Source organism: Peromyscus leucopus, chromosome 12, assembly GCF_004664715.2.
Source record: "Peromyscus leucopus breed LL Stock chromosome 12, UCI_PerLeu_2.1, whole genome shotgun sequence".
NCBI classification, from domain to species: domain Eukaryota; kingdom Metazoa; phylum Chordata; class Mammalia; order Rodentia; family Cricetidae; genus Peromyscus; species Peromyscus leucopus.
Genome location: NC_051073.1, coordinates 383,707 through 408,527, shown reverse-complemented (window position 1 = coordinate 408,527; position 24,821 = coordinate 383,707). Strand labels below are relative to the sequence as shown.

Here is a 24,821-nt window from a genome sequence, read left to right as displayed (position 1 = left end):
CCTGAAATTATATCAGATGTAAAGTTAACATGAGAATAATAATTAAAAAATGCAAACATTGGTGCTGGGAGCTCCTCCCCACCAGATCTGGCATATGCAAGACAGAAAGATGCCCCGGGCCATTCTCTGCTTCCTGCATTTCCCAGGCCCTGAGTTGTTTCAGTATGTAACATCTCCAAAACCTATGTTACTGCCTCAGATCTCTGGTTTTCAAGGACCAGGTAATTAGAGGTTAGTGATTAAAAAAAAAAAACAGTCTTAGTGAATTCCAAAAGTAGATGAGTCCTTTATTGATATCACATAGATCTCCTATGGTTCCTGTTTCACACAACAGGAGCAAAGACAGTGAAGGCAAATTGAGGCATATTAAAACATAGCCAGCTCTACGACTTCCTGTCACAGAAAAGTATCCTGTCCATGATTCATGTCAAAGTACACAGTACATTAATGTCACTCTTTGTGCCACACACCAGGCTATAGCATGTGTTTGCACACAAGGCACTTCTACCAACACATATCTACAGCGACAATGTTCAGAATGCGAATGAGGAAGGTATAACAATGAGGCTCTCAAATCTTTTGACCCTCAGAGTACAACTATCTCCAATGGCCACCTCTGGCCACATTCAAATGCTGTGGATGGAACGCAGCAGGTATCGTCACAGGACACATCAGCAAAGCCCTTGGCACAAATCACTACTTCACCAAAAGATAAGAGCCTGAAAGAGTGAATTGTTTGATTAAACAATTTTTAGTATAAAACCTATTTATAAAGAATTTTCTACTACCTTTTACATACGTGGTTCTGACATTTTAGTGAGAACTCAGCAATTGTCAGGGAAGTGGGGGAAGAGTTATGGTGACCTAGACATCACCAAAAAAACAAAAACAAAAACAAAAACAAAATCCAAACAACAAAACAAATGAAACAGCAGTTCAATGCTGGTAAGGCTGTTCAATGTTAAGACCAGCCCTGTGATTTTATAATCTTCCCTTTCTAGACTCCATCAGCCAGTGCCAGTTCTATCTCCACAGGTCTCAAGCAAAGCTAACATGTCACTCATATATAAGAATCCACTATGCCTCCAAAGACAGGATGCTCTGCCCATCGCAGGGAGAAGACAAAGGACACCGCCCCTTCCATGCCTCTACCAAAGATGCTGTGCTCCAAGCAAGTAGAGGTGGCTTGCTCTGGGAGAGAGGGGCTATCCTTATATAGGCTTTGCCATGGACGACCCTCCATCAGCAGCCAATCAGGACCACAATGAAATGACACCGACCTAGTCCCATCTGATATCAGACACCATGACCGGCTACAGTAGCCAGTGGCAGCCTCTACCCCGACACCAGTATTACTGCCTTGTCCATTAGCCTCTGCTTGGTCAATGTATAGGCAGGCCACCAACAGGGTGAGCAGAGTGTCCCAGGACCATTCTGTTCCCATGAGGAACACAAGAATGGACCAGAAGCCTACATGGAGCCGTGGTTCTGCAGGTGGCAAGCTAGGTCTTGCTGCGTCGGAGCAGTGTGGCAGTGGGGCTTTGGCCTCCTTGGAACTTGAGACTTTGCAAGTTGATGTGGGCTCCATGTTTGAGCAGCGTCTCCACAGTCTGTGAATGCCTGCCCTGGGCAGCCAGGTGCAGTGCACTGAGGCCCTGTTCATCAGACAGGTCAATGAGGTCAGCACTGACCAGCTCTTCTACCACCTCCGAGTGCCCATTGGCAGCAGCCAGATGCAGTGCTGTCTGATTCAGGGGCCCCCGAGCCATCACATCAGCCTTCTCCTCTACCAGCAGCTTGACAGTGGCCAGGTGTCCATTCCGGGCTGCCAGGTGCAGGGCGGTACAACCCTCCGAGGTCAAAGCCTCCTTGCCAGCGCCACGATGCAAGAGCAGCCTAGCAGTACTAGTATGTCCAGTCTCTGCAGCAACATGCAGAGGTGTCTGTGCCTGCAGATTGCAGATGTTGATGTCAGAGCACAGGTCAATAAGGATGCGAGCCACACGGTAGTGCCCCCTCTGAGCAGCCAGGTGCAGAGGTGTCCTCCCGTCTAATGTCTGGGCATTCACACTCACCCCAGGCTGCTTGGCTAGCAGCTTGACGATGGGCAGGTGGCCCTGCCAGGCAGCATAGTGCAGAGGTAGCCAGGCATCCTTTCCCTCCAGGCCCACGTCCACGCCACGGCGTAGCAGGGTACGCACAATGTTCTCCTGTCCGTGCTGACAGGCCACATGCATAGGTGTTCGGCCCTCAAAGTCCACCTCATTGATAGAGGCATTCTTCTCCAGCAGCAGCCTCATGCTGGCCTCATCCCCATTCTGGGCCGCAAAGTGCAGGGCAGTCCACTGGTCTTCATCCTTGGCATTGATGCTGATCTTCCGGGCCAGCAGTAGCTCCACGATTCCCCGTCCCCTCCGCTCCACAGCCATATGCAGTGGTGTGGAGCCCTTCCTGTTGGTCAGGTTGGGGTTGGCATTATTGAGCAGCAGCCACTTGACGCATTCCTCCTGTCCTGCCTCCACAGCCAGGTGCAGTAGGCTGGCACTGCTGTCCAGAACCAGGTCCACATCCTGAGGCTGCAGGATCTTCATCAGCTTGCTGGTGTCCCCTGACATGATAGCATCCACTAGCTTCTTCTTCTGGATGTCTGTGGGGCCCAGATCTGCAGGAAGAGGGGGTACAATGTCAGAGGTCAGAGCGAGGCCACTACTGCAGGATGTGGGCTTCTAAGGCCTGGGACTTAGGTGGACATATCTCCTGGGATTCTAAACAAGAACATTCAGGGTACATCCTTTACTTGCAGGCTTTAAGCATCCACTCTTGCATGCTTATTTCGGATCTAGTCTAGGGAGACCTTGGACAGTGTTCCTCTGCCAACTTGTAGACTAAAACCACTCTAGCTTTTCCAGGGTTGGGAAAGGTGAGTGACCACACTCCTCCCTCAGCAACAGCAGGATCACCAACAATCATTTCAAAAGAGGTACACCAAAAAGGAAAGCTGGACAGGAACACAATCTGCCTGGAGATTTAGAGAGACTGCAAGACACTCTTCCTGGGGCTCCACTGGCCTATAGAGCTGGTTCTTGGAACTTCAAGGGGATTCAAAGCTACACTCCATGTAATGGGGACATCATATGGGGTGTTTCTGGAATGATCCTCAAAACTGGATTTCTCAGGACACACTGTTCAGTATTCATAATGGAACTTTCTATTGAACCTAAAAATCCACTGCCATTACTGAGAGTCGTGACTCCCATGAATAGACTCTTCCTCTGCAAGTGGAACATTCTCCAGGTTGTTCTATAGAGCAGTGGGGATAGGGATGGTACTAAGGAGATAGACCCTAACCAATGTTTAAACATGGCATTCTTTTGTTGTTGCTTTGAGACAGGGTCTCTCTATGTAGTCCTAGCTGCCCTGGAACTTGCTTTGTAGAGTCTCAAACTCACAGAGATCCTCTAAAGTGCTGGGATTAAAGACATGCACCACCATGCCTGGCTTAAACACTAAATTCTCATAGGATGGTAGTCATCTCTCAGGCATGAGGACAAGGCCATCACCAGAGAGGATTCCATCTGAAGAGAAGATTTTAGAACATATTTCTCCATGGCACACAGTGATATTTCTGTGGCTGCTGTGAAATTAGTCCTGACTGTTCTTTTGACTCTGTTGTCTTGGATCCAGTCTTCTCTACCCATTTTTGCAAGGCATTTCCTTAATTTTCAATGCTCTTTTACCCAACATTCTACTGGAAAAATCCCTGAAGGCTGGAAAGATTCGGCACAGCTATCTAACTCAGCCTCCCTCATGCTACAGCCTAGACTGAAATGACTGTGCTTTACAAAAAAGCCACAGCATTCCAAGTGTCAGCACCTCCCAGGATAGCCATCCCAGCTTGATGCAAGGCTATGGTAACTGAGGGTGCCCATAAACACAAAAGCTTGGGACAGGGGTTATCTGGAAGTGTCTGAGTATGGGCACAAGTAAAGTCCCCAGTGTCACTAGTTTCACTGGACGGGTCTTGGGCTTTCCAAGTTGCAGACTTGGGCCAGTCTCTGTCCCAGGGCTGGTTCAGCCCGGTTATGTGGCCTGTCTTCCTTGAAAGCTACACGATGCCCAACAGAACCACACTACTGATGTGGGAATTTCTGGATCTGTGCTCTGAGCACCAACTATGCTGAGGATGCCAAAAGTTCATGAGAAAAAAACGGAAAGATCACAAGAATCATCAGAGCAAGAAACCTGAAGCATCAACTGCTCAGACTCTAAGATAACTCACAAGAGAGCCCTGTGCAAGCTCACCAGTGCTCACAGCCACTCACCGCCTGTGGAAGGTTCCCGCTCAAATGACAGTGACAGCGATCCTCTGGAGGAGAAGGCTGAGTCCACTGAGGACACCCCAGAGAGCCTCTTGCCACTGCTGGACGATGGGAGCTTGCACTCAGAGGAGCTTCGGCTGAGCTCCTCGGGGCCTTCAAGAGTCTGGGAGATCCCAGAGTCCAACTGTGATAGCAACTCGGAAAGACTGCAGTCGTTATCAAAGGGGGGAGCAGAGGCGCGCTTGAGGCGTGAGGACTCTGGCCTGGCCTGTAAAGGTGGAGAGGGTGGTGGTAAGGACTCTGCTCCTCTAGCCTCCATGTCAAGAGTAGGGAAAAAGACAGGGGGACAAGAAATCATTGGCCACAAAGCAGAGATGGAGGTCCCATAGCTGTTCACTACCATGGACAGATAGTATCAAGAGGTCCTGAAACCCAGGGCTGCAAAGAAACCTCATGGGCCTCCCTGGCACATTGTAAGAATAACACCTTCAGAAAAGCAGAAAAGTCTACACCATGCTGCTTCCTACTCAGAGGCACCGCCCATGTGTAAGGACCAAAGGCCTTACATGGGCAAGCTGTGTGAGCACAGAACAAGCAAGGCTAGGCCTGGTCCACCCTTAACAGACAGCCCAACAAAAAGGAAAGAAGAGTCAGGCTGGGGGTCTCCCCTGCTCTAATCAGGCTTCAGACATCTCAGGTATGTCATTCTGTCTTGGGGCTGTGTGAATGAGGGAAACAGGGGGCTTTACAGGTCTGGCTGCTGCAAGGAAAGCAGATTTCCAGCGACTAAGTCTGAGAATTGCTCACAACTCTTTCTGAGCCTCCTCCCTCAGGAACCACTGGCCTTCCTATGTTTGCCCCTGCACACTAAGTCATGTCTGCTTGCTGGCCACCAGCATGCCAGAGGTAGGTTCTGCCCTTTACTGCTGTCAGAGGCACCTCTGTCCCCAGCTCTCACCTGTCCCATAGCTACTCTCCCTGGGTGAATGCTAGATAAAACCACCACCACTCCCAACTCTCATGATAGAGTTCCCTTAACCTCCAGGCTTAGCTTCAATCATTACCCCGAGGCATTCAGCTAGCACTGGCCTTTGGAACTTCTCACCACCTCTGAGCAACCATGTGGTACTTGTTACATAAACAATTTATGAGCAGATAGACTATGCTCAGATCCTCAAGCTATACCATCCATCTTCCACCTGTGTGGGGTGACCATCTGCCCTTCCATGATCTCCAATGTGCTAGGCAGGTGGGGGACCCCTGTGAGACCTACATTTCTGGAAGGAGGTATAGGCTCAGAGAGAAATGGGGAGGAATTTTCAGATAAGAGGTTGGACTGGAAAGTTCCACCACAAATTGGAAACCTGAAGGTGTCTGCCAGAGATGCTTACCTCACTCTTAGGCTCTGGAGAACTTTTCTCACCCGGCTCATGAGCCAGGTCTTTCACCTCCTCATCAGGTTTTTCACAAAGGACTTCAGTTTCAGAGGTAATTTCTTTGGGGGAGAAAACAGAGTTGTCACCTAGATACGATTCCTACATAATTCTATGGGGATAGAAGCAGTGATACCCCAGTCTCTAACCAGTGGAGGACATGTCTGGTACCACTGCTGGTTCGTAGGAAAAGCCCCACGTATCACTAGAAGGCAACCCACCCACCAGTGGGCAGCCATCTGTAAGGTCTTCTTAGGATCAAAATGGGTCCTCAGAAACCTACCAGACCCAAAAGATTAAAACTACCAGGGCTGGCAGGTGAGCCCAGCCCACTCACGTCTCCCTAGGTTCATTGAAAAGCCATTCTATCAGGGTCACTTTCTTATCCCACAGGTAATCAGTCCTGAGAGAAGTGGAAGAAAGGTTGCAGGCCACTAGCCACCCCAGCTGTCTAAATGGACACATTGCATCTGAACTTGAAATCCAGGATTCCAATCTACCTGGAAGCAAATGCAGCCTGCTGGAAGCAGAGGTGGATATTGGTTCTGACCATCTAGTTCTAACAACCAGCAAACCACCCTAACACTGCTCAGCGTCGGGCAGCCAGAGTAGGGGATAGGCCAACCTGTGAATGGTGGGCTTGTTTCATCCCTCTCTTTACACACATTGTTTCTCACTTGAGCTTGGCTCTCAGCCACAGGTCATCAACTCTACGGCCTGTGTCACTGGAGGGACACTCACCTTGGAAGGTGGGCCGCATCTGTGGGTCTTCATGCCAGCACCTCTGCATAAGCCCGATCAGGCTGGCACAGGCGCGCGGCCGAGGTCTGCAGATCGGTGGCAGCTCTGGACGGTGGCCCTTCACCACTTTCACCATGATGTGCAGAATGTTCTTTTCATCTGCAAAGGAGAAGCACATGTCAAGATTGAGGAGCAGGGTAGCTCCTCACTCAGATGTATGGACAAGTGCTTGGGACATGCTGTGACATGCACATCACCTGGGACACTACCATTTCCTTTTCCAAACCTGGAGATTTCTTTAACCCATATCCTTATAGGACATACCATTCTCTATTTTCCCAAGTTTAAAAACTTTATCTCATGGGCACAGATTCTGTCATTATTTATTATTACCACCCTGCTCAGGAAGGACTCAAGGTGACTCTCAGTGGGTGACCTTCTGTTCATCTTATACCATGTGGCCCATCAGCCACTTGTTCCCACGGGCATTTCCCCACCCCTGCATTCCAAACACACGCTGTGGAGCAGCAGGAGCCTATTGGCGGGTATGGAAAATTGGCCCAAAGTCACCATCGGCTGCCAGGGTTCCACACTGAGGCTTTGTTCACTTTCCCGTTAAGTCTTGTGCAATGCCTATCTCTTCAGTATCTGCAGGTTATTTCCATGATAATCCAACCTTCCAAAGCCAGCAAGCTTTCCAAATGCAACGAAAGTCAAGAGAACACCCAGAAGATTTTCTGCTGCCAGAGCCAGCCTGATGGAGCCTACATGACTGGGAAGTCCTGCACCTTGATTCCCCTATCTAGGAGGCAATAAAACCTGAGTGCCTAGATCTTCACTGCAATCAGACAGTTTCACACCCAACCTGTAAGCTGTTACACCGAAAAGAATTCAGTGGACCTCCACCAGGGGAACACAGTTGGAAGAAAGGGCAGTGGAGGGATGGGGGGTGAGGGTACATGGGAATGAATGGAGAGTTGGCTCAATGGTTAAGAACACTGGCTGTTCTTTCAAATGACCTTGGTTCAGTTCCCAGCACCCACATGGCAGCTTACAACTGCGTGTAACACTAGCTCCAGGAGATCCAATGTCCTCTTTTGACCTCCACAGACTACTGCACACATTTATCACTCAGGCACACACATACACACATAAAACAAATACATTTTTTAAAAGTACAAACAATGGAGGACAAGAATACCCTACATTCTGCTGTGCTTGGAGGATCTTGTCTCCACCCTTCCCCTTTCCCATGCCTGGCTTGAGTATGTGACTGAGCTAGCAATGGGCCCTCACTTACTGATATCTGTCTGTTTGGTGCTGGAGACTGAACCCAGAACCTCATATATACTGAGCATGATCTGTATCTTCAAATGTATGAATATCCAGAAATGTACAATGCAACTTAAAACTCAAACAGACTCCTCTTTTACTCACAATGCGAACTCACAAAAAGCAAGGCTCAGCGCAACTCAGGTTTTATAAACTTGAGTTGATGTGGTATAAGTTCTAGAGAGAGGCCAAACACATGAAAGCTTTTACTGCTATCCAGCGTGTTTAGAATAGTTAGCACAGTAGATCCTGTCATGTATGTTTTTATACCATTTGTTTTTAAAAGGGAGGTGGAGGGAGGGAGAGAGGAAGAAATTAACTGTTGGATCATAGGAACAGCTTTTGGAGACAGAGATCCTCTGGGGTGATGAGAATATTCTAGAACTATATAGTGACGATGTTTGTTCAGAAGGAAATATATTGAACGTCAAGGAGATAAGCACTTTAAATGTTAAAACTGGTATCTTGTTAGGTAGCTTTTTACCAGCACAACACTAAGTGGCATCAAAGAACAAGGCACAGTCTGGCAGTCCCACTGCTGATCTGTCTTGTATGTAAGCGACACGGCAGGAGTGTTTTGTAGCTACCTACAGTAAGCTAGCTGGCTATGGCCTCCAATGTACTTGTAGGGTGGGTATAATGCATCTACCCAGGGTTGCCAACCCAGCCAAGCACAAACCAAAGGCACTATGGAAGGGCTGAAAAGGTTCAAGGACATGCCCATTGTTTTCATGCAGGGCCACTTACCTGCAAATGGCTTCTTCTGTGTGAGCATGCCCCAGATCACAATGGCGAAACTGGAAGAGAAACTAGGTGTCAGTTGGTGCTGGAGCCTCGGGTTTGGTGGAGTTCCCAAGCTCTGAGCCACCATCTTAAGGGGCGCAGACCAAGCACTCAGACATTTATGGGCACTTTTGCCCCTGTGCTTCTCTGCTGTGGCTTCAATCCTTTAAATCCAAGGTCAGGTTCTGACTAAAATGCTCTAAGAGGCCCTCAGAGGCTTCATCAGAAAGTAGCTTAAAAAAAAAAAACTGTATAGGAAGTAGTAAAATGCAATCAGCTGAGCCCAAAACCTCTCTTAGCCACTGGGGGACACGTGTTTAGATAAATAAATTATTCCTGGTACACTGAAATAGCCCAATCTTAAAAAAATAAAAATAAAAAAATAAAATTAAAGACTGAAAATTGAGCCTAACTCATCAACTGGAAAATGCAGTTTTAAATAAAGTTAAAGCTAACTTTAAAGTACTGAACTCTCCCCAAACTCTACAAGCCCTGACTAGTCCCCAGAGGGCCAATCCCAGTGGGACTCACTGCTCAAAAGCCCAACATTGGCACAGTGGCTTCTGTCAAACCAGTCAGCTGGGCCTGGTGACAAAAGACAGAGCTGGTTGAGATAGGGCCCTCACAATCTGAGGAGGAAAAGGAGGTAGGTACTCAGATCCTGGATGTCAGGTTCCAAGGAAACTCCATCTCCCCAAATTCTGGTGGTTAAAAAAAGTCAGCATTTCTCAGGAACAAAAGGAGCCATTTCCCTTCTTACTGGAAGAAGGGACTGTGGCTATTGTGGTGCCTATTAGCATACCAAGGCAATGCTAGCCTCCAGGCTCCTTCAGCATCACAAGTACCTGCTACACATTTCAAAGTCCCTGCTGGTATCCTAGCTCTTCTCACCTGCCCTAAACTTCTCCCCTCAGCTACTCTTCTCCTTGTAACCTTGCCATGCTCCCTCTTTTGCCTGCACTTTCTTTGTCTTCCTTTCTCTTGCTCTCCTCTCCCTCTCTCCCTCTGCTCTGCTCTTGCTTCTCTTCTGACCAGGTCCAGTGTGCTGGCCATGTTCAGTCTACTATTTCCTCTCTCTGCTCTGGAATCTTCCAAATGCCTCAGGCGTTCTCTCTTATATCTATAGTAAAAATCTTCTCAACCACACCATGGAGCAATCATGTTGTCAGTTTATACATTGGGAACTTGGGATGTGAGCTGATGTCCCTCCTTCAGAGGCAAGCGACCCATGTGTGTGAGTGCTCACTTTGGGATTCAGAGGAGTGTGTGCTTTGAAGAGCCCAAACCCACACACCTATGGATCCATGGACTACTCAAAGCAGCAGGTTCTTCTGTCAGCTAAGTAATAAAAGCAATGTTTCACAACACTGGGCTGGAAGCTGCTGTTTCTGCTTCTGCCTAGCACCAGCCAGGAACAGCCTCTTCCTCAGCCAGCACCACCCACAAGAAATAAAAGTCTTTCCTGTGCCTGGGGAGCATATAGGCACCAGCTAAAATCCCCAAGTCCAACAGGCACACCCCATTTGCATGTGGACCAAACTCGATGGCTGAATGGTGGGTGCCTCAGAGCCTTTCTGGAAACTGCTGTCCAGGGCAGGAAGCCCCAGTGAAGCTTAGAGCTCCCAGCCTGCACGAGAGTATGGTGGCATGTCACACACCTGTACACATCATGTTTGGTGTCAAACAGTCGGCTCTTCTCACGGATGCGCTCTGGAGGGAGGTAGGCAATTGTGCCAAATAGGCCATCCATGCTGAGGTCATGATTGTGGGACATACCATTGCACTTGGCCAGCCCAAAGTCAGAAATCTGTAAAAGCAATCCAAAGGAAGCTTGTCAGCTTAAAGGGAGTCAGAAGAGGCTATGGCATATCTCTCTCTGCCAATAACAGACGGTGGTTCCCAACACATGCTATAGGGGCTTACCCCCAAACAGAGGAGCTGAGCTCCAGGCAGCCCTGTCTCCAGGCAGGTAGGAAGCATAGGGATATAAACGGGCCAAACCTGGATGCACCATCAGTATGAACTTGATGGATAGGGAAGAAAGACATCACGCTTAATAAAAGAATAGATTTATCTTGGAGACAGAACTCAAAAAGAATGATAGCCAGCCCTACTTTTGTAAGACTTCTTGTCTGCCCTGGTGGCTGATGGTCACAGTCAGCACTAAGGGAAAAGCAGCCTTCAGCTTTCAGGCAAAGGGAGCCACGTGACAGGCTGGGGCTGGGGCGTCTATCACCCATCGTCAGTCCGGTTATGCAACCTTACAGCTGGGGAGCTACAAGTGCCAGCAGGTCCTTTAAAGCACAACACGCCTTCAGAGGGATTTAGAGTGAGCAAAACACACACCTCATCACCTTCGGGCTCACTGGTCTACTCCGGATATGATGCCCCTCCCTTGGTGATGATGTCACTGTAAGGAACCCCCATCTCTGTTTCCAGAGTTCACAGGGGAGGCAGGCCCCCCATTGGTGAAGGTATTCTTGTAGCTCACTCCACTACTGCAGACTTGGCAGGTGTCTCTGGGAGTCTCCCTTTTCTGCCCATGTCACCACTTCCTGGTGCAAACCAGACCCTTTGAAGCACTGTGTACTTAAGCCCCAATTCAGCACCAAACAGCCTTCCAGTGTACATAGAAATGGCCCCTTTCTAGTCTCCTTCAAGGCTGATGTGGTTTTAAGCCTTTTAATTCACTCCTGGACTCGTCTTCAAACACACCCTGGTAGCAACAGGAAATGGGCTGAGTCAGGACTCTTGTTTCCAGACTGGCCATACCCATGAAGGGAAAGCCCATGCACCTGGTGTCATCAAAGTCCAACAGCAGAAGACTGAGTGGTAACTAAAAGACCCCAAGGACCAGTGGGAGGTGATAGAAAGATACCCTTCAGGGATGGCCTGGCCCTGTCTCTGCTAGCTCTCTAAGCCAGTGGTGCTCAGGCTCAGCAGTCCTCTAGGGTCCCTCAGGTCTGCTGGTTCTGAAAGCCTCTACGGCCTCAGGAGAAACAAAAACTCTGGAAAATCTGCCAGTGACTATGACAAAGTCATCACTAAGTCCTGCAGATCCTTCATGCTGCTTGGAGCTGGGAGACAATGCTCATTCATTTCACCTCTCAAAAAAGTTCAGGGAGAGCAGCCTGAAATGTTTTACATTCAGAAATACAAACAGATTTGGGGAACCTCAGCACTGGGCCATTCTTTTTCTCTCTGCCACTGTCCCTTCGCATGCACACTGGGCACAGATAGCTACTACAAAATACACTTTGAGAAAAATAGCACTGCAGGAAGCTTGGCACTGCAGGCATACACCGAGGTACTTGGGAGTTAGGGGGAGGGGGCTTTCTCTCTCACCCTCCTGCCCAGGATGTGTAGCCTCCTCACCCAGCTTTCAACAGTGGACACCTGAGGTCTCATGATACTCTCACATTGGCACCTGACTCAGTATCCCCAAGATCTCAAAGTTTACAGGAACATAGCCCTTCTAATTCAGAATAGCTAGACCAAGCCACCAAAGGCCTCTTGCTACCTCAGAAAGGCTTCTTTGGACCCAGCAGGAAAAACCCTTCTTGCAGAACACCATGAATAAGTAGTCTGGGGATATCTGGATCTGCCTCTAATTTGGATATTTAGTTTACTTAATAAAGAGTGACATAGGAAATATTTTAATACACTTGATGACCCCAGGGTGCTGGGAAGCATCAGTAGTACTCATACTAATACTCATACTCAGAGCAGCGATACCTTCCCAAACAGAGACGTGAGACCGGCGTAATAGCAGCTCTTGGCCCTGCCTTAGATCCCAACATAAGTCTGGACTGCAAATGGCCCAGAAATCCAAGGGATTTATCTGCACAGGAGGTGCAGACCCCTCAGCACCACAGGCTCCTCTGGGGAGGTTGTTTTTACAAGACAAAGAAACTGTGTTGTATAAGCACAATTCTGTTTGTTTTCAGCTTTTTGTCAGTGACTAACTTCTCTGATAATAACAGCCTGATACCACACAAAAGCAGCTTTTGCAGAGCCTTTCAGGGTGGCTCAGTTTAGGGGGTGGCCTCAGCATCCCAGCTTTGGGACAGTGTCCCTTCATGTTAAAGAAATACCTTCTCAGCCAGGCGTGTTGGCACATGCCTTTAATCCCAGCACTCAGGAGGCAGAGACAGGTGGATCACTGTGAGTTTGAGGTCCGCTTGGTCTACAAAGCGAGTTCCAGGACAGAGAGGGCTATTACACAGAGAAATTCTGTCTCAAAAAAACCAAAAACCAAACAAACAAAAGGAGCACTTCTCATCATAGCTCTACAGCTCCCAGCCCAGCTATCCAGCTGATACTGTAGGAACTACAACTGCCATCAGGCTGAGGGGATTATGGCCTGTAAGGGAATGCTAGAATTTGTCAAGGGCAGCCTTTACTTCCTCAATGAAAAAGCATTCAGTGCCTGTTGTGTCCCCAGGACTGAGAAAACACCTGGAGAAGTCAGCACTCAGACCTACAAAGGACCACCTACCAGTGACAAACCAGGTACCAGGTCATCACTTTGTACTCCCAGAGGGGCACTGTGTAAGCACTCACCCTCACTGATTCGGATGACAACCCAGAAGTAAAGTGTCCCCTCACTACACCTCTCAGCAAAGTGACAGAGCTGTGGAGCTGTGTCCTTGTCCCAACTCTTGGCTGACAAGGATGACACTTTGAAGAGGACAGTTCTGTGACCCCCCAGAAGCGTGCCACAGCTCTTCCAAACACCCACAGGCCTGTCAGGAGAGGAGGGCAACAAGCAAGGGAAAGAGATGAAAGCATTGGCTGACCAAGGGCAGCTGAGGGACTCTGCAGAGACCCTAGGTAGAGTGACTTTTGGGGCTACACCTAGGTAGTGCTAGGTGTCAGCCAGCTCCCACTCAGCAGTTCTTAAAGACACAGTAGCCTTCATATACCACCTATTACTGCCTGCTGTTTTCCTTATCTCTTCTCAAATGCCCAGAGTTTTATACCATTTCTGGGCTCTTTCTTCCACCTAATACCCTCCCTTGCACTTGCATGCCCTGCTGCATAAAGAAGCAGAGCCTGCCTCCTGTGAAGGTCAGCCCCAGGTACCCAGGGGCTATCTGCATACCCTGCTAATCTTCACAAATCACTCTGGCCTGCTGTGACTGTGGCATGTCAGTAGGCAGGTTTCCTGAACATGTCATGAATGGATGGTGGTGGGACAAGTCAAGATCTCTGGAGGCTATCATTTCAACCTCTGCTCCAGACCTGCAGCTGGAGTAATCTAACCACTCTGTGGCCACCAATACTATACCTCTGCTCTGTGGTTTGGCCTTGGCCCAGGGTAAGGGGCTTGTTGTTATTGTTTTCTTTTTCTGGTATAGGTTACATATATGAGAGCAACAATCTTATGACCCATTGGACCCACAGGTCCTGTTCTGCCCAGAAAGAATAGAAGCCAATCCCTGCCAGACACAAGGAAACAGAGGCCAGGAAACTCAGATCACAAGAAGATGCTAGAAGCCACCTAGGAGCTGGCTCACACTAAGTTGTGTGATATCATGTCTTACTTTTCAGGATGTAAAGGCCATGACTGAGTAATGTTACCTAAGCCACAATTCATAGATATTGTCCAGAGTGGAAATCAATTTCTTAGCCTGGATGAGTCTGAGTGCTACAACTTCACACATGCCACTTGGGCCACTGTGTACTGAGTCAAGCTGAATGATACGATGAGCCTCCTAAAGGTCAGGCCAGCAGAGTAGATCTGGAAGTGTTATGCAATCAGACATATCACAGTGATATAGGCTGGGGACACTGTTTGCTCCGTGTATGAACATTGTTTGATCCAGGGCCCTTGGTCCTGCTCCCTTACTCAGGCCCATCTACTTTCTTACACACAGAGAAAGGGCAGTTATGACCAATCCTGTGGACCCAAGGCCTGGCCCCCCAAAGGTCATGTGCATGTCATATGAGAAAAAATCCATGATAGGTATGTTGCCCTTGGTGTTGAGGAAAAACATGTCTAAAGTCATACAACCTGGTACAAACTGGCAATACTTATATCCAGGCATACAGCACTCATTTCCTGTGTCATTCTTCACACTATACTTATAAACTTCCAAAGAAACAAAGAAGCAAACCTTATAGGCCTCACATCAATATGAATGCCCATAGCCTCCTAGCAGAGGACAAACAGGTGGTGAATTAGTCCTCTTCTATGTCTAGAAAACAGCAGACCCCACCATCTATCCATAGTCCCAGACCAGTGAGTATAAACAGGTCCCTTTATCAGAGGACACAAGGTCTCTCCAATTCACTGCCCAACTTCTGATTTCACAAGACTATAAGCCCTAGGACCCCTAAGTCCTTGGTTTGCTTCAGGGTGCTCAGAACCTAGGACATGCCAGGATATAGGGGAGAATCCCATGGGTTTACAAGGGTCACCCTTCCAGGTACCTATCAAATTCAGATCAAGTGTGACCAGCTGGGCTCTCTAGTAGGTCTTACAGTGAAAAAGGCCCCGGCTTCCAGTTTCCTCCTCCAGGGACAATTACTTCATTTCTTAGGTTCTATTCCAGAATACAACCAAGGTCTTAGACACAGAGCCCTCCCTAAAGCATCCAGCGTCCTGACTGCCCACTCCCCGGGGCACATGCTGTCCCTACCTTGACATGGTAGTGGGCATCCAGCAGGATGTTTGCTGGCTTCAGGTCTAGATGCAGCAGTGGTGGAGACATGCAATGCAGGAAGTTCATGCCCACAGCTGTCTCATGCACGATGCGGAAGCGCAGATCCCAAGGCAGTGGCTCAGAGGCTAGCAGCTTCTCCAGGGAGCCAGTCTCCATGTACTCCATGACCAAACCAACAGGTTCCTGGCATATGCCGTACACAGGCAGAATGTAGCGGAATTTGGCCATCTCCATCTTCTTAGCTTCCTCTAGAAGTTCCATGCGTTCCCTGAAAAAGTCCATAGGTGTGAGGGCATGCAGCTATCACCTAGCAAGACAAGAGCCACTAGCCAGTATACAAGCAGTGATAAATGCACACGTGTGCAAAGTTCACTGTCACATAATTAAACACTGGGCCTTCCAAAGCTCACAGTCCTGTTCACACCCGCCTCTTCACCTGGGGTCACTGTGAGGACAGAGCCTGGCAGGTATCTGGATACCTACAGGCACATCACATCCCTTGTCTGGATGGAAAGCTGCTAGCTGACTACCCAAGGACTCCACCCTCACCTTCTGTTTAAACCCAACTCTTTCACTGGCCGAGTCTCTCCTGGATATAATCTCACACTTAACAGAGCAGCATGAATCTAACAGGGATTGGTCAAGGGCCACTAAGAGCTGGCCACACTTCCTACTGATTACACAGAGGTAAACCATATTCCTCTAACTACCCATGAATGGACAACACAGGGGCATTCCACAGGAAACCATCACCACCATCTACGCCCAGAACATTTTCATCATCCCCAACAAACTGTAACTATTAAACCCCCACGAGACCCCACAACCTTCTGTTTCTGAATTCAGGTGCCCCAAATGGGTGGAATCATCTCCATCATTCGTCTATGTCTGCTTTACTTCATGAGGTGTTTTCAAAATCCATTTATATTATTGTGCACATCCAAGTTTCATTTGTGTGGCCAAGAATAGTATAGAAATATACTACATTATGCTAACCCACCCACATGGCCATGGACAAGACTGCATGCACTAATTAGCTTTTGTGTGTGTGTGTGTGTGTGTGTGTGTGTGTGTGTGTGTGAGAGAGAGAGAGAGAGAGAGAGAGAGAGAGAGAGAGAGAGAGAGAGAGAGAGAGAGAGAGAACTTGACATCTTGACATAATCTGGAGTCATCTGAAAAGGAACCTCAATTGAGAAAATGCTCCCATCATATTGGTCTGGAGGCAAGTCTGTGGGAGTGTTTTCTTAATTTACAATTGATGTGGAAGGGGCCCAAGGCCACTGTGACAGATGATCCTGGGTTTCATAAGAAAGCAGGCTGAGGGGCTGGAGAGATGGCTCAGTAGTTAGAGCACCGACTGCTCTTCTAGAGGACCGGGGTTCAATTCCCAACACCCACATGGCCGCTCACAACTGTCTGTAACTCCAGTTCTAGGGAATCTGACACCTTCACACCAATGCACATAAAATAAGTTAAAAAGGGGGGGGGGGATAAAGCAGGCTGAGTAAGCCCTAGGGAGCCAGCTTGGAAACAGTATTCCGCCATAGCCTCTGCTTTAGCTTCTGCCTCCAGGACCCTGCCCTGATTTCCTTTATGGCAGATTGAGCTGTAAGATGAAATAAACCCTTTCTCCACAAGTTGCTTTTGGTCAGTGCTTTATCACAGCAACAGAAGGCAAACTAAGATACTGTTCCTACCTGTTGGCTCCTGAAAATAATGCTGCACCTTTTGGGGGGTAAATGTCTAGAAAGCCTTTGTGCTAGTTCTTCTGGATATCTGCCCAGAAGCAGAGCTGCTGGATCATGTGGCAGGTGGTGTTGCCATCCACAGCCTGCTACTTCCTTGCCAGTGACCCCTCACTGGAGACACCTCCTCACACACATAGATGGCAGAGACAGCTGAAGCATGGGCTGCATTCACCAGCCACAGCCAAAGGTCAATTCCCTGATGTTTGTACAAATGCGAATTGCTGTGTAATAGCCTGTGCCAGCAACAGGGGTCAAAAGTCTCAGTGTGCACTCAGGGTAAAAGGCCCTGTCCAAGAGGGTGTGGCCGAGCTACACAGGATCTGGGTCAGTGTCTCTCCAAATACACACAAGAAAGCACCCAGGAAGCTGGGAAGAGGTTCCCATAACAAAATCTGCTTTCTAGAAATAAAGAACTCCTTAAAGGAAACTTCCAGAACCACTTTCAGAGACATGCTAGAGCTGAGAACTGGGTAGCCTGGGTGTCCACACATAGGCCTGGCAGGCTGAGGTGCCCTGGTGCCTCCCCAGAAGGCAGTCTAGCACAAAGGCCTACCTGTAACCTGAGATAACTGGGTTTTCATTACTCTCCCAAAGGGGCTCTCTTAGGTCGAAGCAAGAACCTGCTGGAGGACCCAGAATGGTGCTAACAAACCACTTCCTAACCTGGCCTCCCCTTTGAAATTGTAGGGGGCCCAGGCTTCTCTTGCCCCATGCGGGAAGGAAAAACGCAGGCAGGCAGAGCCACGTGGGCACCAAAAACCACGGCAAAAAGCAGCTCTCCTGAGCATCACACTCTGGCAAGGGAAATTGCCACAAGTTCTAAGGGCTAAAGAGTTCAATCCTTTGCCAACCAATGTCAATCCTATAGCTAGAGCTTAGTCCTCATAGACACACACTTTGAGCTTGTGCTGGGGTGACAGGCAACAGACCTCTGGCTTAAATGAAGCATCTGAAATGAGACACTAAATGGTTTCAGAAGAGAGTCTAGCATGGCATGCTGTCCCAGCCTTCTGGAGACACAAGTGCAGGGCCAGCCCATGAGACCCCTGGACTGGGTGGACAAACTGCCCTCACACTAGGATCTTGTCCACTGCTCCCTTCTTTGTTGGAAGACACCAGGAGTCTGACCCCAACAGGAGGCAAAACCTTGAGCACCAGGGAGTTATCCTGCCTTGGACACTAACAATTTAGAACAGGCTAGGAAACTCCCAGCCCTGTTCCTGTACTCCACAAGAATATGAAAAACAGGCCAGTGAACAGCTAGATGACCAGGTCAAGCATTATCAAAATCAAGCTGGTACTTGAAGGAGAAGACAACATTTCCTGGGAAGACAGGAGCTAAGGACCGGGCTGGTCAGCCCCATACACAGCAACTGAGACCTGCTATCAGCAGCTGCTTCTGCTCTCTTTTGTGCTAAGAATGAAAGTTATAAACCAGGCAGTGGTGGTGCACACCTTTAATCCCAGCACTAGGGAGGCAGAGCCAGGCGGATCTCTGTGAGTTCAAAGCCATCCTGGTCTACATAAGAAGTTCTAAGCCAGCCAGGGCTACACACAGAGAAATCCTGTCTTGAGGGGAAAAAATGAAAGTTATAATCGCAACCCTTCCCACCACCCCGCTACTTTCATTTTCTTCTATAAAGTGGCCAGCTTGCACCTTCCAGTGTGCGTATCCTTCCTGCCCAGGTGGCGGCACTTCAGAGTGTAGGGACCCACCACCAAGTGAACTGAAGGGGACACATGTCTATCCCCAGTCTCAGGAGCTGGCAGTATTCATGTCTGCAGGCTGGCTGCAGCATGGGCCATTTTCCCTCCACCGGACAGCCTTACTCAGCCAACCTAACCAAAGGATTAAATACACACAGCAACTTCTGCTGGTAGCTCTTAGAATCAACTCCCAGCAGCCTGACTGGCAGAAAAATAGCTAGTTCTACCCTTCCCACCACTCAAAATCCAACAAGTTCCCCCTCTCTGCCCAGGCTCTTTCCAGAACACAAACCTCATTTAAAATGAGCGAGGGCTATAGGGTGGCTAGAGAAAGCTGACCCCTGCTGCATTTACACACTTACTCTGTACAGCAGGCTGGAAGGAGCCCATGACATCACCCCATTGCCTGGGCTACATGCTTTAGGGCACTTCATTGGAAAATGGCCACTGTTTCCTGGGACAAAAATCAGAGACTAGCACTGAGGCAGAGTCCTGGGACATCCAGAAAAACTTTTCAAAGCATTTATTATCTAATATCCTCTGAACTTAAACACCCACATCATCATCCTGATGCTCCAGGGACATGCCACCTGGGGCTACCACTTGGGGCTAGAAGCTCCAGACTTTAGGTGTTATCAGGAGCACCTGCCACTCCATAAGCCTAAACTGGGCCAGCTCCTAGCCTGTGAGAGACCAAAGGACTCTAGTATACATAGAATTCATCATTTTAGTCATTGGTTCTTATCATTTAAAATACATATTTTACCAGGCAGCAATGGTGCATGCCTTTAATCCCAGCACTTGGGAGGCAGAGCCAGGTGGATCTCTGTGAGTTCGGGGCCAGCCTGGTCTACAGAGCGAGTTCCAGGACAGGCACCAAAACTACATGTAGAAACCTTGTCTCAAAAAATCAAAAAAAAAAAAAATCTTTCTCATAAGCAGTGTTCTGATTAGTGCTGATAACAACACAGAAGGAACTGTACATTTATAATTATTACTATTGTTTTAAAACCTGGAGGGATTTTCCAGCTTGTCCCTAGCCTGGATGCCTGGGTGGGGCAGGGATCAGGTGGCAAGCCCAGGACATGCTCCTGGTTGCCATTCTGTTCTTTCTTCTCACAGTGAATAAAATGCTTCTGGGCCAAGGAACCCACTGACGTCAGGTTCATTAAAACACAACCTGATCTTTGCTTCTGCACAGTGCAGGAAGGCTGGAGTTACATTCTCATCTCCTTTGTCCCTGGGAGAGGGGTGCTAATGCAGCCTCTGAGAAGGAAGAAAAAAGACACCTCTGCCTCACTCTCATCCCTGTTTGGGGGTTCCATTTAAAAAAAACTGGGCACAAACAGGACCAAGTTAGAGTTATAATTTCTAAATTTGGTAGTGCTGGCTACTGAACCCAGAACCAGAACTCACATATGCCAGGCAAGGACTTAACCAGAAAGCTGTAGGCCCAGCTTCCCTCCAAGTTTCTTTTTATTTTTTGCCCAGGCTGACCTTGAACTCATGGCATCTTCCTATCTCAGCTTCCTGATTACTGAGATTACAGCCTAAGAAACTTTTCAAAAGCATTTACAATAATTTACACACATCCCATTTACACCTTGCATAGTGTAGTCTCCACCAAGCGAGGGAAATGAAGTACAGAAGCATGTCAGTGATAGCTGACATCATTTCTGGAAGGTCTATGGGAGCCAAACCTCTGCCTCCAAGCTTAGCAAGAAAGTCCAAAGACCCTGGGATGGTAAGAATTGGAGGGCTCCATTATTGAAAAAGTGAAAGACAACCCAAGACCAGCCATGAATGAGCCTGATGCCTTCAGGGAACAGGGGAATAGAGGGAGACTTGTTAACAGCTGCCAGAACCTGGGAAGCATTGCTGGGAGAAGAGAATTTCAGCTTCTCCGCTAGGCTCCTGCACACCACTCCAATTACGTTCCCAGGAGCCTCAGAGGGGTTCCCACACTGCTATTTTTAAAACTGACAAGAATCAGGCTTGTCCAATTGTCAGCTCTGTAGTTACAGACCTGGGGTTTGCTCGGGCTCGCCCTGACTAGCTGAGGCCCAACTCTGCATGAGCAGCTCTAGGGCCCTTGTGCCAGGGACTTTGTTATTCTAAGCTCCTCTTAGCTGTGATCAGGAAGAGGCATGGGGCCCCTGGGTCATTTTGTTCTAAGGGTACCAGGCCTGTCCCCCTGTACTTGTGACCTCGCAAGTCATAGACAGCCAGGGAAGACAGCCCTCTCCCCAAAAGCCAACCAATGAGACCCTCCCAAGAGGAGAAATCTGATCAGTAGGGAGGTCACTTGTGAATTGTTCTGAGGTCTGCTAAGTGTCCCTGCTTTGGCAGAAATTTCACAAGAGGCTTTATGAGTGTCCCAGACTTGATTAAGGCCCTACCCTCCCAGAATAGAAATGGAGGGTCACAAACCACAGAATGGGTAAAGGCTGGGGCCTGGGCAGCTGCTGAGGCCAAGAGACCCGCAGCCATCCTGGAGTGTGAACAGCCCTTGGCTGGTGAAAATGGGACTGGCTCACAGCTGTGACTAAAGTGACCCCTTCTCCACCCCCAAGCAGCAAGTAAAGGCCATAAATGACCCCAGCTACACACTATGTAGCAGAGGTGGATGTCAGCTGGCTTGGAGGTCAGTGTGGATGGACCTGCCCTCACAATCAGCTTTGGACACCACCTCCAGTACTCCTGGGGAAATACCACAATGGCCACTCCTTAGAGGTAAAGTTAGCAGGGCTTTGTTGAGGCCCATAGAGGGAAAACTGTTTCCTCCTGACAGCTATGGCTGGCTTACTTTTTTTTCTTTAACTTTTTTTTTTTTTCAAAACATGGTCTCTCCGCATCAGTGTTTGTCAACCTGTGGGTTGAGACCCCTTTGGGGTTGCATATCAGATAGTTACATTACCACGGCCAGTTTCTTTAATTCTTTTTAATCTATTCTGGTAAAAACAAACAAACAAACAAACAAACAAACAAAAAACTGTATCTGAGTTCTACCTGTCAGTAGATGCATGCTAAATGACCAGAAGAATGCAAGATTGCAAGACAAACTACTGTCCTTCCCTTCAGAATTAATCCAAAGGGGCCTGTCAAGCATCTGGACAGAAAAAGACCCCTCAAAAAGGTTTAACTTTAAGAAACACGATACACCTAAAACCATGTTAATGAGATATGGGAAATAACTACCCTGTTAAGGAGATGTATGTATGACGCCTGGGAAGCCCCTCCTTTGGGGCAGCTGCTTGTAGGTCCTCACTGCTAAGCCTGTATACTCTCCAGAGTTTTCCCTTTCTTTTTTCCTGCTCACTGACACTCTTCCCACTCTCTGTCTGAAGTCCCACCCCCCACCCCCACTCCTTCCCCATTTAGCTTCCTAGGTCCACTGTGGAGCCTGTCTGCCTAACCTCTTAACTTGGAAAGCAGGACTTTGTCTTTTTCTCATTTGTCTCTTTGTCACAGCTGCCAAGACTGACTGCTTGTTGATCCTGTTGTTTTCTTCTCTCAAACCTTAATAAAATTATCCTCCAAGTCCATGTTTAAATCCTTTTATCTCTAAGGTTAAGTAAGATCCTGCAAATAAGACCCTGTGTCCTCTGGCTGGGGGCTGCACACAAAGCCCCTAGGGAGATTCTGTTTCTTCCTCCAGGTAATGCTTTGCAAAGGCAGGGCATGCACCATAACCACCCAAGAAAAGTCAGGCTCCCTCAACAGCTGTTTCAAGCTTCAGGTGGCTAGCCCACAGAGCAACAGGCCGCTCAGGTACAGAAGAACCAAGTGAATTCCTTAGCACTTCCCAGTCAGGGAACTGAGTTCCCAACATTGCAGCTTAAACTCCTAAATGTGGCCTGGGCAGGAGAAGTCAACTCCACATACAAAGGCGCAAAGGCAGTCACCCTGACCTGGTGGCCAAGTACTTCCTGCTGGGTGCTGCTGACCTCTACCTGGCTGCTGACAAGCCAGCACCTGCCTGCTTTAGGCAGGGAAGTAAAGCTTTGCAGTTAAAGAACACACACTTCAACACAGGCTCTCTGCAAGTGGAAAAACCCTGCCTGCAACCTGGCCACCCGAAAGACAAGACCTGAGGATTGGAGGACTGCATAGAACACTGATAGCTGGGGTCGTTCATGTTTACCCTCCAATATTCAAAATCTGTGTCAAGTCTTTGATGGTGAATAATATTCACTCTGCCTAGAAAACACAGTCCCACTAAGTCTCTTAGGTCATTAAAAAAACAAACAAAACAAAACAAAACGAAAACAAACAAACAAAAAAACACCCCAGAAGAGTTTTGGTTTGGTTTGGTTTTTTAACCTTTGAGAACTGTTGGCTGCTATTCAAAATGGTTTGGATTTCACCAAAATAACCACAGTGCCCCTCCTGGCCTAAAGGGTTCCCAGGATTGGGTTGGGGGAGGGTTTACACAGCATGGTAAAGCTGGTGAGCTGGTAGTGATTTTAGACACTAGTCTTCACTGTACCACAGTTTCTAAGAAAAATGGATTATAGCAAAAAGCAAGCAAGCAACAAAACGCCCAACATTTCTCTGATAGAGTCCGGAGTAGGGATGAGGTGTAAAGGGAATAGACTTAGGTCTCATCCTCAAACCATCCTTATTGTCCCTCAGGCACTGCCATGGACACCATTCCACAGTAAAGCTGGAGTTCAGAGTTCCTGTGGTTTAAGGCTGGTCCTGCAGAGAGCCACAGCTCAAAGGGGTTTAAGAGGGATCTCAAACTGGTAAAATGCAAACACTACGTCCTTGACAGCTTGGTTAAAGAATAAGTCATTTAAATGTGCCGTTCTGAGCCTCATACATAAACTATCACCACCCAACGTAAACAGTGCAATCTGGGGGAAATGCTTTTGAAGAATCTACTTCGTACTTCACCTCCAAATTTACGCACAAACCACAATAGCCTTCTGGTTCACTGAGTCCTTGCCTATCGCTAGAACAATCCGCTAAGAGGGACAAAGGCCCAGGGTGCCGGCGGGGGGCGGGTGGGCACTTGCCCAGGGTCAAAGCAAGATGTTCCCTGGAGTCTCGGCTTCCACCCCAAGTCCCTTAAAACGAAGGTGTGAGGAGAAAAGCGGTGGGCGGAACCTGATCCCAGACACAAGAGGGACCCGGAGCCCTAGAAGCGGCTGAACTCAGCGGATGCCTCACCCGAATCCAGCCGGTGCTTCGGTTCGAAATAATTACGGTCTTACACCAATTTGTGCTCAGACAAAAATTAGTAAGCGGAACCAAATCTAAATCATTCACAAAGCGCAGAGGCCCACACGGCAATTTCTCTAAGCCGGGCGCGGACCGCAGCACCTAGGTGGGTCCCGGGCGAGCCCGACGCGCCTCTCAGGGCTCAGGGCCACCGCGCCGGGCCAGCTCCGGATCCTAGATACTCCGGTGCTGCGAGGGGCCGATGGCGTGAGAGCCGCGAATTCTGTTTCCCGGCTCCTCACGTAGCGCGGAGCCCCCATCCAGCCCGACCCCACCCGGCCACTGACCTGTCGTCGACGTGCAGGCTGGGCGAGCACTTGATCGCAAGCCATGTCTTCCAGTGCACGTGGCGCACCTTGTATACCTGCCCGAAGCCGCCTGAGCCCACCTTCTCCCAGCCTGCGAACTCGCCCGCGTCGAAGGTGCGCAGCAGCCCCAGCGCCCACCGGCCCCGGCCCTCGCCCTCCATCGCGTGCGTATCGCCGCTGCCTGGCTCAACCGCGACCGCCCAGGTGCTCAGGTGAGCGCCCCGCCCGTTGACGTCACTTCCGACGCTCACCCCGTCCCGCCCCGCCGAGCCTGGGCCCACCCCTACACCCTCCCGGAATCGGCTGCGGGTGAGTGTCCCCCGCCGGGAGCTGCGGACACCCTAGGGATGCATGGAATCCCCGCGCTCCCTAGGGCGCGCTCCGCGACTGGCCGGCTTCTCACGGAAGGTGTAGTACAGTACGTTCATAGTTCGCTACTCACAGTGCCACCACTCTGCAAAACACGGACGGCAAAGAAAAAAAAGTATAGTCTCTAACTGGGACGTGGACTTAGATCCGATCGCGGAGCTTGCTCAGGTTTCCCCGGTTATGTGTG

The 24,821-nt window shown here is 49.0% G+C and overlaps 1 protein-coding gene across 1 annotated transcript; it reads right to left on the bottom strand.

Moving 5' to 3' along the window:
• Positions 1-262: 262 nt before the first annotated feature.
• Positions 263-24,469, bottom strand: Ripk4 (receptor interacting serine/threonine kinase 4). Its single transcript, XM_028860311.2, has 8 exons — positions 24,245-24,469; positions 15,253-15,544; positions 10,267-10,415; positions 8,573-8,622; positions 6,494-6,652; positions 5,711-5,814; positions 4,323-4,587; positions 263-2,662 (listed from the first exon to the last, which is right to left on the bottom strand). Exons 1-8 carry the CDS (start codon positions 24,424-24,426, stop codon positions 1,503-1,505), a joined length of 2,361 nt encoding a protein of 786 aa, XP_028716144.1. The 5' UTR covers positions 24,427-24,469; the 3' UTR covers positions 263-1,502.
• Between the last annotated feature and the right edge of the window lie 352 nt (positions 24,470-24,821).

Excerpts from the sequence above, each read along its gene's own strand:
- Ripk4 (XM_028860311.2), bottom strand. The coding sequence starts at position 24,426 with ATGGAGGGCGAGGGCCGGGGCCGGTGGGCGCTGGGGCTGCTGCGCACC. Across the intron at positions 15,545-24,244 it reads AGCCTGCACGTCGACGACAG|GGAACGCATGGAACTTCTAG; the intron begins GTCAGTGGCCGG and ends GGACTTTTTCAG. Across the intron at positions 5,815-6,493 it reads GATGCGGCCCACCTTCCAAG|AAATTACCTCTGAAACTGAA; the intron begins GTGAGTGTCCCT and ends TCTCCCCCAAAG.